Below are 13,934 nucleotides of genomic sequence, written 5' to 3'. Positions count from 1 at the left end.
CACTTTGAACCACAAGCTGCCACCGCCAAGACAACGTGTATCGCACTCTAAAAAATCCGTCTGCCTGAACTATGCGGGCTGGGCCAGAAAAGAAGAAGAAAAAAGCCTTCCGCGACAGTCTCCATTCCGAATTGAGCCCCGCTAACCCCATAGGTCGATGAGACTGTGCTAGTATACAATAAGCCAAGTCAACAAAAAAAATATCGAAAGTGACGCAACTGATTGCGTGGGCACGAAATGGATCATCAGAGCATCTGGGGCCGGGTTTCCGGGAGTGCTTGGTAGAAAGCTTAGCCTCAGGGACCAATCCAGGGACTCCAGTGACATTCAACGGGTCCTCCCCGCTGCACTGCCTCGTTTGAGTACGAGTCAATCCTAGACCTGGACGTTAGAAACGAACGGACCCTGAAACGGACCGTGCTATGGAGTCTTACGATCTAACCGTATCGTACGGAGAAGGTCAGCGAATATAGGACTCCCCCCGTTGGTCGCTTTGCTCGCTACTTTGCTCCACTGGAGCACGTTGGCGCAGGAAAGGGGAGACAGATGGATACTCCAGCGCGGCCAGTGTATTTACCAGGTATAGGATACGGAACGGCGGTGATACAGGGCGTATTTACCAGTTTCTGTGTGCTTCACCCGCAGCACGATGATCTGGGTTTGTTGACCTCCGGTAATCCCTGCAGCTTGAAGACCAAAACGCAAAGGGTCGAGAGGGACCGTACGTGATAGACAGTCTACTCAGCGCCTAGAGCAGAGCACAGAAGCACATTCTAGCGATTGGATATCTACTTTGAGATATTTCAGATAAAAGGGTCAGTTTGAGGCTGATGGTAGAAAATTTCCGTACCATAGTATCCACCAGGTCAAGCTACGGAGACTGCCTACCGGGACTGCCAGTAAGAAAAAAGCCCGGGAGGTAGACAAAAAGTGACGAGTCATGCTCTGCCGCAATTCCAAGGTTGAGTTTTTGGCTGCGTGCTGTCAATTGTTAGGCAGCCATATTTGCTCCCGCTTCGAAATCCGAATCGTCCCACTTAGGGCGGGAGCATCATTGGGAATGTATACGTAAACTCGAATTGACCAATCGTTCGTCGTACCCCGGTCATGATGACAGGCGTCTCGTATTGGGGAAGATCAATAACCTTATCGAGGAGTCGGAACTCGGGTCCCAGGTGGAGCAGGACTTACGTGGCTAAGGACTTTGACTGGAGACTTGACTAGACTCAGTACCAGGACATTGATCACTACGGGGGAAAACATACGATTGCGGGTTGTCTGAAGCTCATTAATTAACGGAAATCCCAGACCTAGTATCGCTAATTGACGTGAAAATACACAGCCCGTGTGCTACCATAAACAACCCGTAACGAAGTAAATCGTGAAAAAAAAAAGCTTTTTTTGGTTTTGGTTTGGACGCCAATCGACCGTCATGACCTGAAGGAACTACATCTAGTTCATCTGGCGGATGAGGGCGTTGATGTTGTCCTCACGGTTACCGGTGTCACCACCCTGGATGTAGTGCTTGAACTTGCGGGTGCGGAAGCCACCGTTGGGGTTGGACAGCTTGAAGGGCCACAGGAAGTTGTTGGCCTGCTTGAAGTTGGGGCCGACAGTGTAGATCTCGTGGATCAGATCCTCCATACAGACAATGCCGTACTTGCCGAGGGCCTCCTCGATGATCTGGTTGTCGGTGAGGGGAACACGCTGCTTGTCGACCTTTCCGTAACCGCGCTTGTAGAGGAGCTCACGGACGGACTTCAGGTTGGGGTAACCGTAGGCAATGTAGGGGTTGACAATGGTCAACATCTCCTGGGTAGCCTTGGTCAGGCGGATGAAGGTACCGCTGTTGATCTGCAGCAGACGGAGCAGCTGGAGAATCTTGCGGGGCTTGGGAGCGATCTTGTTGATACCCTTGATACGGACAACGAAGACCAGCTTAGGCTCGTCATCGACGTAGAAGTTGCCCTCGGCACGGGCAGCACGAGCCAGGCGGATCTTCTCACGCTCGGCATCGCGGTACTCCTTGACGTAGGACTCGGCGCGCTTGAAGATGACAGCACGCTTCTCCTTGTTGGCCTATATGGATCCCATGTTAGTCAAGGTTCCAAGTCACCATGCGTGAGACACAGATGCAGGTGGGATCAACAAAGTGTCAGACCCGAAAGATGGTTAACAAGCGACAGCATCGGCCTTTTGGGCCTAGTCGCGTGGTTGGTGTTGTCATCAGGAAGTTGGGGAGGCAAGGGAGGGATGTGGAAATCGGGACGAGAGTGAGAACTGACCTGCTTCTTCTTCTCGGCCTCAGCACGGCGCTCAGCGCGGGCAGCCTCCTGGGACTTGCGCTTCTTGAGGAGCGTCTCGGGGACGAGGACGTGGTCCTGGGTGGGAACGGAACTGTGGAGGTTAGTATAGTCCATCCGCAAGAAGCAAAGACTAAACAATCCGCCGAGTGTAAGAATTGCAGCTATAGTGCCACATTCTCGAACTGAAGGCAATGATAAGATATAACTCGACGAAATGTCTTTAGTCAGTGAGGGCTATGGTCAGGGGCTTTAACGGTCGATTTTTTTTTTCCTTGCTACTATTTGGCAATATTTCAGCACAAATTTTTTCGCAATGAAGAAAAAAAAAATTCGACCATCCGCAAAGAACCATATCTGCCTTCATCCGACAACACCCCGAACAAAATGTTCAGGAATTATGTGTTGACGCTTTTCGATCCAAGTGTGATGACTACTATTACCGTATCAAGCACACAGGAAGACGATCGCTGTTCAACAATGATTTTGGAGGAGAAGGCGTAGCAAGCTTTCAACCTCAAAACTCCATAGTCTCCGTCGGCGGGCCTGATAAAGATGCGTGACGCAAATCAAGGTCGTTCGAGAAGGAGAACGCGGAAGGATCGAGCTGGTGCCTGACTGTCGTCAACCTTGACGACAGCGATGGCATCTCCAGCGAGAAGGACGACTATACCTGGAACCTCACAATCTCGAAAGATTGGATCAGTCAGAGAGGATTAGGGAAAAGCATACGTGGTAGGGGCCATTGCGACGGTCGAGGCGAGTTGGCTGGTCGAAGGTTGTCGTGGAAAAGTTCAAGCGGAAGAAAAGTTCGAGAGACGAAGAAATGGTTGTGTGGGCGGGTCATGAGAAGCTAACCATAATTGGAAAGATGGCTGCCAAGACCAAACTTTCCCCGATCCAGAATACCATACCCTTATCTTCACGTGACTAGGGCTAGCCTCCAGATACGGATCCATTGGGCATGACGGCATGCGCTCCCAAGACAGGTGCTCCTATCTTCCCCGCAACTGTTTCTACCATCCAACAATATCCCACGCACGAGATCATGTCGCGCCGGGGTGTTGGCCTCGGGGCCTTTGCGAATAGAACTCAGGCGACTCAATCCTATGCCACCCATGGCGCGAACCTCAGATCTACCCACCTGGCGTCCCTCCAAACTCAGCTCTCTGTCTTCCAGTCGCTTTTACATACTTTTGCACTTGAGCACAGCTCTACTATTAAATCCAACCCTACATTCCGTGCTGAATTTGCGCGCATGTGTAATACAATCGGTGTCGACCCACTGGCAGCAAGCAACATCAAGGGCAAGAATGGACGGCGAGGGCTGGGCGAAGGGGGTAGCTTTTGGACCCAGATCCTCGGAGGAGACATGAACGACTTTTACTTTGAAGTTGCTGTGCGAGTGGTGGAGCTCTGTAGAGAAACGCGAAGTGAGAACGGAGGTTTGATAGGCGTCGAGGAATGTCGGAAACAGGTTGGGCGAGGGAAAGCTATCGGTAGTGGACTAGAGGTTTCAGCGTATGCTCAGCCTTTCCGGATCACTTCTTGACCATGGGGGACTAACCGGGTGGAAATGTTAGAGATGACGTTCTTCGCGCCGTTCGATCGCTTGAGCCTCTTGGCTCTGGATTTTCCATTGTCAATGTTGGCTCCAAACAGTACATCCGGTCCATTCCGAAGGAGCTGAATACCGACCAGGCTACGGTCCTAGATGTGATCCAAATGCTCGGGTTTGTGAGCGTCTCGATGCTACGTCTCAACTTGAATTGGGAAAAAGCTCGGGCGCAAACCGTGATCGATGACCTCGTTGCGGACGGGCTGGTTTGGGTGGATGCCCAAGGCCCGGAAAAGGAGTACTGGTCTCCGCAGAACTTACTGAACGATACTTGAAGGCTGCTATCACCTCGCACTTCTCAAACTTTCCAATCAGGTGCTATAGGGGATATAATCCTGCAAACCCGAGCTCGGTTACATTTCTCCCCTACCGTGGGGTGAGGTCCGGTACATGAGCCACGATTGATGTGAAACTCAGACACCTTAGGATTCATAATGCCAGGTCCTTTCTCGGCTTGAAGTCTGTACTCGCCCGAGACGACACAAAAAGAGTCCGACCAACGACCAGGAATCTAAAATCCGAGGAGGAAGGGGTCACCATGATCATAGAAGATGGCACCTGAGAATGTTGTACCAATACCAACAGTACAGATAACTTTGGACGAGAACGAGTTCAAGTTAGACTATGATTAGACTTTGACTGCGATATGTTCACAACGACCCGGGATACCCGAGACCTGCAACATATATTTCCAAACATGGTATCCTTAACATTAAGTTACGTCCTAGATACACGCCGAGAACGAAACGAAGCTGAAAGGACAGTTAAGTCCATGTTTGAAAGAGAAACTTACTAGTCATTAGCTTGGGCTTATTCACATGTTGCTCGAATAAAAAATAGGTCTATTAGGAGTAAGAAGTTGATCATGAACCCTCCGGGTCTTATCGCGATAAGTTTGCCCAGGGGTGCTGATTGGCCGAACGCCACCTGCAAGGAGATCAATAAACAAAAACATTATATGAATGCTTGTAGATATAGCAAGTCGAGATAGTAGAGAGAGATTTGTCTGTACAGAGGAATTTAAATGTAAGACGTCCTCTAGAGATTCTGGTCCATGCCTACTCCAGTAGATCTGGCGGGCAATGCTACAAGAATATAGCAGATCCATGGGTTTAGAATGTTCGGGTAGAAGTGGATCTGTCAAGATACAGCAAGAGGATTGTTTACAGGATCTTGACAATTGTTTAGTTGCGAGATCTTGATTAATCAAAACCTGCTGTCCAACTCAATCAATTTGTGTGGCGAGCTAGAATTGCCAGCTCAGAATTCGTTGTGTGGTTTCCATGTGAATCAAGTACGCAGTATGGGCGAGCCTCCTATAAATAGGCCGGATGTCTCACAATGATCCTGACCAATTTGGGCTTAGCCCCGCAATACACTCCAGACACTTCTCTGTCTCGCCTTCGACTTGCTTCTTCTGAACCTCTTCACTTCCTCTCGCTTTTCATGTCACTCGTTTGGCTCTTCCTCTCGCTACATTGCACCTCATCGCCCTCGTCCTCGCCAAAATAGGGGAATTCTGCTACGGACGCCAGGCATTCCTGTGATCGACACCCGGTCCAGATCGTCAGACCAGCCATTTTTCCCGCTCCGCTTTGTTTGGGTCACCCGGTCGCCCATACTTCTTCAGCCAAACATTTTGCCATCCTCCTAGTGAAGCTGCAAATATCCATCCACTCTCCCTGGGTACCAGCTTTGACTTGGTCGACCGTCGATCTAGACACCTTCCACTCCGCAAGGGGTGACAGATTCCGCTCGGTTATTTCCGATCAAGGGCCATCCTCCTGTTTCTGATCATCGACCCCCGTCAGCACAGACGCCTCCGCCACGATGCGGTCCTTTCTGAGCATCTTTTATACCCTTTTTCTCCTAGCAACTATTGCATCGGCCTGGTCTTGGCAATATGGTGATCTCCTCGGTCGCGGTGACACCTTGGAACGGCGTGCAGGTATTGATGGATTCGTCCAATCTCAAGAAAACACTGAGCTAATTTGCATAACCAGATGAATCATCGACAGCCAGTAGCTCGGAGCCAAAAATGACCTCTAGCCAAGCTTCCTCAACCGGCACAGCATCCGACGCTTCCACTACCGGAACTGGGACTGGCAAGGAGACGGGAACTGCCACGGAGACCGGCACTGCATCAGGCACTGCATCAGGCACGGATACCAAGACCAAAGATCATTCCACCAAGACAACTTCCATCTCGATCGATCCTGCCGCGGGTGCCGGTGGCATCTCCATGATCACTCCTGCTTCCACCACCACCACGTACTACAAGATCGGCCACAATGTCACCTTCGTTTGGAACTACACTTCGCTCTCAGTGACTCCATCTGCAATTGACGTTGTTGCTTCTTGCAGCTTGAACAGTGCTACCTATACTCTCACCTCGAACATGAGCGTCAAGGAGACGGGCTCGTTAGTCTGGGACACGGGCAAATACCAGGCCAACCCAACCATCCCTTTACTGACTGCAACCTACACACTGTTCGTTGTGGATTCGGAAAAGTCTCTCGATGACACCCCAGAGGCCGGTTACTTGAGTTCGAACGTGGGCTTCCCCTTCGGAATGTATATTGGGTCGAAACCAACCCCGCTCAACGGTATGTGAAACTAGCCCACCCTGAATACCTCTTCCATGAACTAACGAAGGACACAGAGTTTCTCTGCGTCACATGTAGCAGCGCTATGTCCGAGTTCCAGCGTACCGGCCTTACTTTTGCAGCCGGCATGGCCCTGATCACGGTGCTGTCGTTTACCTGGTTCGCGGGAACATTCGGGCTCTTCTCACTCTGATCTCCACTTGTAATTGTCAAAATGAGCATTCACATGGATATAATTCTACGAACTGCGGGTGTTCTTTGTTTGAAAGCGACTTGGGTTCACGACTATTAGCAGAAAAAATGGCGTTTGTTGATATTATCGGGATGGATCATTCTTGTTTTGCCGTCTGCATCGGGTTTTGACATGCATACGCATATCAAACTCCAGGCCTTTATTATTTCGGCTGGAGTTAGTTACAGACTTACCTAATTGAATTGCATACTTTCGCATCTGTCCTCTTCAGGGCTTTGTATAGAATCTCTACGTTAGAGGAATAAAGACGGGATGGATCCCAAATATCATTTCAAAAGGTTTCTCAGCATCATAATGTCTTAGCGTCTAGTAGCTCGAAGGAAAACTACCAACAAGCAGGAGACAGCAAGCAGGGAGAGATGGCACAGCACCTCCATTGTCTGACCAGAGCTAGACACTTGCCAGAAACATGAGCAGTCTCCGAAATGCATTACCAGCTACCGCAATTCGACAGTAATGACCTTTGATCATGGTAGTACTGTCGGTCAACATTGCAGATCGCGATGAATGTTCTTTCTGTTCTTACCAATGTAGGATTACTGGACCCGCATACAAACGGAGGGAGTCAAGGGGAATTCTAGAAAATTGTGCGTCGGGAAGAGATGAAAGAAAGAAGCAGCAGTCCTTGTCAAACTGCCGAGATGCGACAAACAGTACCATGTTGTACCAGCATAAGATCTTAGGAGAAGACTTAAATTGCTCGCAAAGGCTCTACTATAGGCAAGTCTCATCTCCCATACAAATAGACCAAATCATTCTCATAGATCCTGGTGTCTCCACTGAGAAAAATCATCCCAAAGCAGTCATTCCATTCCATTTGTTGTCTCAACCTCGATATACAGGATTCGAAGATGGCTCGGATGGGTTTCATCTGGCCTAAGGACCCCCAACCAGGGAACCCAGATAGCTGGCCACGACGCTGGCGTTTTACAGATGTCCTCCACAACATGGGACCAGACATCTATGTCGGGCCAATTGGGAAAGAGAGAAAGAGAAAGAAAGGGAGAAGGAGAGGGAGAGGACGTCCAGAACAAGGCGTCCCCAAAATACACTGGGACATGTGGGACCAAGGCCGAGGAGAGCAAGATGGCTACCCCCTGCAGGCGACATATCCGGGGCCATTCTATGCCTGCAATCAAAGACTTCATGAACCAGGGCAGCAGAGCCACCCGTGGTTGGGGCCAACCCGCGAAGGCAAGATATATGACTATCGCCAGCGCAAGTACATTTTGCCGGATGAGGGAACATGGTCAAAAGTGGAATACTGCGACTTTGAGAACCCACGCAGTTTTCTGCGTCGTCGCCGAGAGGGTCAGCACTGCGTTCCGGTTCAATACCGTGACAAAAATGGCATGATGTATCCGGCCTACCATTGGCATGATCTTATCCATGGCCGTAAATGCAGGGAATTCCCGGCGCAGGATTCGTCGCCACCTGTTCCTCATGGTGATCGTTCTGGCAATGGCTATCATCGGCCGGGTCATACCTCTCATCCGCCTGATGATCCTCGGCCACCCGGCAATCGCCGTCCACGCAATCCTCGCAATCCGCCTGGCAATCCTGCGTTTCTTGGTGGTTCCCAGCCACTGAATTCAGGCTGGCCACAAGCGAATACTCGTAATCCGCACCGAAGCTACAGGCCAAGACGAGGCGAAGATCATCATTCTGATGACAGTGGGCCCACTGGATCTATTTACGGGCCAGCCATGCATACACATGACATGGAAGAGGCCATCCACGAGAGTCGCAGGAGTAGTACTGCGAATATCCTATGGTCACAGTCGACTGCTCCTGCGATTGCCCAGACGGCGCCACGTCATGCCCCTGATCCGTTCGCACCCTTTGACCCCAGCAGCCTCTATCCAAGCCAAGGATCGAGCAATAATGGTTTCAGATTTCCAGTTTCCTCGCCTGGGCCTAGTCCACGTTTCCGGTCTCTGCCTACTCAACATGGCAACTTCGACGACTTCACTGGCAATGAAGCAAGTGAGGATTTCCCAGGCCATGACAGACGGGGAAGACGACGTTCGATTAAAGTTCAACCGGAATGCCGCACCAAGCCAGCCGCCCGGTCAAGAGCGTGGCTCTGGGGCCATTGATTGCGATTTATGGCTACCGGCGGCAGACTTATATTGGAGCCAGCGTTGATTCATAGACAGTCTGGGTGATATGCGTTAAAGGAAAATATCTGTGTACTGTCGGTGGGTTGTTCAGCGGGCTGTACACGGCGAATGACAGGGAGTTGAGCGGCGTTGTTGGTAAGCTTCGTGCACTTGGCGCAAGGGGTCTGTTTAATTTCTGCATATGAAGATATCATGTCCTTTTTCAAAGTTAGCATTTTTCAACCAACTTCGCACCCTCTTAGTTTCGGTAGACAGATAGACTCACTAGCAAGAAAGCCAAATCCCATTTACGAGGACGTGAGTCCAGGCATTCCAGGATGGCAAGTTCAAGTTTCGTTGGAGACCGACCGGAAGCCACCTTATTAGCCACCTGCCAGTTCGCAACACCAGGCGAATCAGGCTCCCTAGTGCCTTCAAGCAAAAAGATCATACCAGCCCTTGCCAGGGTGACGGCAAATTCAGGTTTATCCTGGTTTTTGCTCCGAATGATATGTACACCAGGTAGGTCGCGCTGGGAGAACCGCTCGATAACGGATCTCCATCCTCCCTCTGAAGAAAGGGCCTTGGCACGTTCCGTCTCTTCCTCTTGCCTGAGACGATCTTCTTCTGCGCTCTGCTTGGTTGTAGTGAGATGCGCGAGGATAGAGGCGTAATCTTTCTCCCACATTCCAGTCGGCTGAACCAGTTGGCCATTCGATTCGTTTATGCGCGTTTGAACGTGGTCCCACACAGGCTTGAGCTCCGGGCTACGCCATAGGGATTGAAACTGCTCAATGTTGGCCAGGCCTTCGCGCGCTGCTATTTCAAGCCCATGATGGAGGGTCGATGGGGACGCGGCTTGATCGGATGGGTTGTTAGAGGTTGAGATCGGGGCCAGAGGGCTCAGGATACCGGCCGGTATGCATTGGCGCAGCTCGTGGATCTAATATTGTCAGTCTGCGGGGAACATGCTTGCAGTTGCGGAAGCCGTGCGGGGTTGAAAAGTAAAGGAATAGACGACATAAACTCACCTTGCGCTCAAGTTCTTGAAGCTTGGCCAGTGAGGACACAAGCTGCACCTCCGATTCCCAATCGACTGTGGGGGTTTCGGCGCTTGTAACCTTCGTGTCTGCCCCTTCTATCTTCGCTGGGATACCATTCCCTGCCGGCGCAGCTGATCCGGGTACGGGGGGGCATATTCTGTGGCACGAGAAATGCTCCGTAGTAGCTGAAGAGGCCGACTTTATTGGTTCAATGTAGTGATTCAGGTCGAGGCGCCCTGTACGTGGTCGTGGTTTTCCTCCAAGCGACAAGATGGCTGGCAGATTCTTCGCATGAACGAAACAATTGAGTAAGTAAACGGAGTCAGACTGGTAGGCAGAATCTGCTGAAGTCAGACTGACCAGGAAACCAGTTTGGAAGGTATCAATCAAGCGACAAGAGAAGCTGCGATCGCGTCCGCGAAGGAATGGCCGTCAAGGATGCGCCACACTCAGCCACCTGTGGCATAGCCTAATCCTTATTTGGTAATGATATGCATAGGTCTACACGCGCGTGCCCGAGTGACTGCAGGTCAACAAAATCAGAAAGCCTCTGACTGCTCTGGAGAGAAGGCGACTATGGAAATTATCAGATTGGAAATATGCTCATATATTAAGGCCTCATATTAAATGAGCCTCACGGCTGCTTCTAGTACATCCAGGGACGCTTCATGGACGAATCTGAGCGCTCTTGTGGTATTTGTCACTAGCCAAATAGCCAGAAGATGCAAGGGTGCTTTAAGCTTTGGGGGTAATCCTAATGCAACTTTTGCAGATATCCTCAATTCCAACGTACACTAGGGACACCATATTACCTAGCGCGTCATGTGCTTTGTGGCTGGAAGCAAGAGTCCAGATTCCATAATACTTGTACAGTCCAATTGGCGAGGAAGTGGGCCATCGAAATAACTTAGACCTATTTCAAGTAAGCTTTGACTATCTCAAATCAGACCTAGATTACTGCTTGTGTAAAGAATGAAGCCCCATACTAGCTGCGACTCCAACGAACGTGTAGCAATATACTATGTAGACTTCTCTCGCGAAGACCAGGTGAAGCAGGCATTCTTGATAGCTGTTGAGATGGGAACCACGGGGACAATTTACAGTGAGGATCACAGTGACGAAGAAACTGATACTGCGGGTGTTGAAACTTTTTGAATTTACCATGGCATTCATACAAGCTATGCCCCATATTGTAGCATATAATGTAATGAAATGTACATGGACGGAAAAAAGATACTGCGTTGTTCAAGTTGTTCAGATCTGAAAGCACACCCACCGCCTCTCAAACACCCCCAACTCCATCCCCTGCTACCACCTTCATAGTTGCGCCATATCTCCAATAAACAAGCCTCCACAATGTTTCGCCAGCGACTCAGGCAATTTCGCAACCTTGTAGTCAGGCCGGCTTGGCAGCCTTGGGTGGGTACTTCTTGCCATCCTTCTCAACCTGCGGGGTGCAGGCACACCACTCATCTGCAGGGATGGAATCCATGACAGATGGAATGTGGCTGCCGCAGCCAAACCAAGTGGCTTTGTCTACTCCTTGGTTAGATTCACCTCTTCTCTAGCCTTCCCGCTTGTCACTTACTGCAGGTAGAGCACTGAGCTTTCATGCACATTGTAAAAGTGAGATTGCAGGCAAAGACTTGTGTCCGTGGAAGGTCTTCAAAATAGATATTAGGGGTGTGATACGAGCGTAAGTGGGGGTGAGGGGAGAGTGGTTTTATATCGCGGTTTAGCCTCGGGGCAACCTGAGATCTTAGTCATGGACGCCGATGGTGAAGCCCGATATCCCGATAAGAAATTTACTGTGAGTAATCTAAGGCTAGCGTGCCCAGTGGGGATCCTGGATTAGGCAAGGACCACAATCATTGTCTGTATTCTATCTACACTGCAAATCCCCGATTCTATGAAGTCATTGGAGGGCAATGAGGGCCGGCGTGCTCGGTGGGGCAAGCGCGGGGGTTAGATTCCCGCGCGTGTGCGCGCGTTTTCACTCTGACAAGTGCGCCTATCATTGAACCCTCCTATAGACCATATCTTTTCAGTTAAAGGCAAGATTATAGCCTCATCATGCCTGTTATCGCGGTAGCTGGCGGTACTGGAGGTGTGGGGAAGACCATCGTCGAGAGATTGGTCTCTGAGCCCAAGCACCAAGTCATTGTATTGTCACGGCAGGTGAGACAAGACCGGTTTGAAAGGGCTAAGTACTTACAAATTGCTAAGAAGAACGTGCAGGGATCGATTCAGGGTCTTTCATCATCTCGGTTTCAAAGAGTCCAGATCGACTACAATGACATTCCCTCGATGGCCCGAGTGTTGGAGGATGTCCATGTCGATACTATCGTCTCCGCGATCGGCCTTGTCTCCGATGAGACCAGCCAGGCTCAGTTGAACCTGATCGAAGCGGCCGAGAAATCCCGTACCACAAAGCGATTCATCCCAAGCGAATTTTCTTTTATCCAAACCGAAGAGTGTGTACCACGACCCTCTCCTCCCTCCCTTGTCGGTGATTAACAACGCATTAGACTACTGCATATAGATCCAAGCATCAAGTACTGGCTTGATGCAGCAAACAGACTCAAGTCCAGCTCTCTGCAATTTACCCGAGTCGTTCCGGGATTCTTCATGGATTACTGGGGCATGCCAAATATTCAATCAAATCTGCAGCCATATTCGTTCGGTATCAACATCGCCAAGCACTCGGCCGCCATCCCGGGTAACGGAGACGATGTGATCTGTACGACATACTCGTACGACATGGCGAACTATTTGGTCAAATTACTCGATCTTGACGAGTGGCCTGAGTTTAGTGTCATCGTCGGGGACGAGGTGACCTACAACCAGATTTTAAAGATGGCCGAAGAGTTTACCGGTAAGGCTGATAGCTTTAACGAGAATGACGTCGCACGGTCATATCCACCTACTGACGCAATAATGTCCAGGTACCAAATTCGAAGTGACCTATGATAGCGTAGACCAGGTCAACGCGGGGAATGTCACCATACCTCCCAACCCCCCGGGTACCAAATACTCCGAAGAGGAAATGCGTGAGGTAACTGCGCTAGTCAGTCGGCTCACAGTCAACGGCGTGTTTGAGTTACCAAAGGAGAATAGGCTAAATGAGCTATTCCCGGACATACACCCAATTACAATGAAGGAACTTTTGGAACGAAGTTGGAAGAAGTAAATGAGTGACAGGTCGATTTAGAATTAGTTCAAATGAGCCGCAATGATAAGTGACCAAGAATATAAAATCGGAGGAGTTCCCTTTCCCCCCCCAAAATAAGCAGCTTCTCCAACTCGAATTATTTTGACGAGATGAACGTCGAGACGCAACCATTCGCAGAAGCCACCCACTGTGCTTAAGGCTCCAAAGGTTGCAAGTTTCCCTAGGTGCACAGAGGCGCTGCACCATAATATCCCACACAGACAATGTGCCCAGGTATAAGGTTCGAGCACTGAGGGTTGATATCTGGATTCCAGCACAAAAGTTGCCCGACAGTCAGGGTGTTCTCGTTCCTGTTGACAATATCCCAGCAAGTATCGCCATCTTGAATTTTATAATATAGATTGCCTTTTTCAAACTGTGAGCATTCGAGATCGCATCACCTATCAATCCAACTTACAGCCCGTCCACTTTGTTTCGTTATTCTTGCTCATTTCCTCCTTTTGTATTGCTGCAGAGAAGACGAAGTTGCCCAAACCCAGTGTGCAGAGCAACCATGTGCATAAGTCAACCATTGTGATAGATGAGTTTGCTGTGTAGATGCTATGATTTTGTTGATTGAGATTGACCTGGGAGTAACGTTTTCAGAGGACCTCGTGAAAGCAGCTTATATAGCCACAGAAAGTTAGGAGATGAGCAGTTGAGTTTTTTCGAAGCAAAGTGCACTGTTTGATCTATAGACTGTCATGAAACCCCAAGTAATTTGACATGCCAGTATCCGATGACTATGGAGAAGTCTCACAAGAGAACAGCATGTAGTCGAAGCGTTTGAGGGTGCCG

The 13,934-nt window shown here is 49.9% G+C and overlaps 7 protein-coding genes across 7 annotated transcripts; 4 read left to right on the top strand and 3 right to left on the bottom strand.

Moving 5' to 3' along the window:
- Positions 1-1,452: 1,452 nt before the first annotated feature.
- On the bottom strand, positions 1,453-3,049 carry N7468_006648 (60S ribosomal protein uL30; the record flags this gene model as incomplete). The annotated part of the gene is made up of 3 exons (XM_058475944.1): positions 1,453-2,079; positions 2,286-2,397; positions 3,036-3,049. The coding sequence occupies 3 exons, from the start codon at positions 3,047-3,049 to the stop codon at positions 1,453-1,455; spliced, it is 753 nt and encodes a 250-aa protein (XP_058328834.1).
- Positions 3,050-3,267: 218 nt separating this feature from the next.
- On the top strand, positions 3,268-4,196 carry N7468_006647 (ESCRT-II subunit protein SNF8; the record flags this gene model as incomplete). The annotated part of the gene is made up of 2 exons (XM_058475943.1): positions 3,268-3,824; positions 3,887-4,196. 2 exons carry the CDS (start codon positions 3,268-3,270, stop codon positions 4,194-4,196), a joined length of 867 nt encoding a protein of 288 aa, XP_058328833.1.
- A 1,763-nt stretch (positions 4,197-5,959) lies between these two features.
- Positions 5,960-6,720, top strand: N7468_006646 (uncharacterized protein; the record flags this gene model as incomplete). Its single annotated transcript, XM_058475942.1, has 2 exons — positions 5,960-6,527; positions 6,584-6,720. 2 exons carry the CDS (start codon positions 5,960-5,962, stop codon positions 6,718-6,720), a joined length of 705 nt encoding a protein of 234 aa, XP_058328832.1.
- A 911-nt stretch (positions 6,721-7,631) lies between these two features.
- On the top strand, positions 7,632-8,879 carry N7468_006645 (uncharacterized protein; the record flags this gene model as incomplete). The annotated part of the gene is made up of 1 exon (XM_058475941.1): positions 7,632-8,879. One exon carries the CDS (start codon positions 7,632-7,634, stop codon positions 8,877-8,879), a length of 1,248 nt encoding a protein of 415 aa, XP_058328831.1.
- Positions 8,880-8,929: 50 nt separating this feature from the next.
- N7468_006644 (RNA polymerase II mediator complex subunit MED27 domain-containing protein) lies at positions 8,930-10,079 on the bottom strand (the record flags this gene model as incomplete). The annotated part of the gene is made up of 4 exons (XM_058475940.1): positions 8,930-9,100; positions 9,169-9,825; positions 9,914-9,995; positions 10,039-10,079. The coding sequence occupies 4 exons, from the start codon at positions 10,077-10,079 to the stop codon at positions 8,930-8,932; spliced, it is 951 nt and encodes a 316-aa protein (XP_058328830.1).
- A 1,919-nt stretch (positions 10,080-11,998) lies between these two features.
- Positions 11,999-13,115, top strand: N7468_006643 (uncharacterized protein; the record flags this gene model as incomplete). Its single annotated transcript, XM_058475939.1, has 3 exons — positions 11,999-12,399; positions 12,454-12,800; positions 12,871-13,115. 3 exons carry the CDS (start codon positions 11,999-12,001, stop codon positions 13,113-13,115), a joined length of 993 nt encoding a protein of 330 aa, XP_058328829.1.
- Positions 13,116-13,317: 202 nt separating this feature from the next.
- N7468_006642 (LysM peptidoglycan-binding domain-containing protein) lies at positions 13,318-13,669 on the bottom strand (the record flags this gene model as incomplete). Its single annotated transcript, XM_058475938.1, has 2 exons — positions 13,318-13,478; positions 13,555-13,669. 2 exons carry the CDS (start codon positions 13,667-13,669, stop codon positions 13,318-13,320), a joined length of 276 nt encoding a protein of 91 aa, XP_058328828.1.
- Positions 13,670-13,934: the final 265 nt, after the last annotated feature.

This window comes from Penicillium chermesinum, assembly GCF_028974085.1.
Source record: "Penicillium chermesinum strain IBT 19713 chromosome Unknown utg000005l:1.0-4115287.0:1.0-4118363.0, whole genome shotgun sequence".
Lineage (NCBI taxonomy): Eukaryota > Fungi > Ascomycota > Eurotiomycetes > Eurotiales > Aspergillaceae > Penicillium > Penicillium chermesinum.
This window is presented reverse-complemented; position numbering and strand designations above follow the sequence as displayed.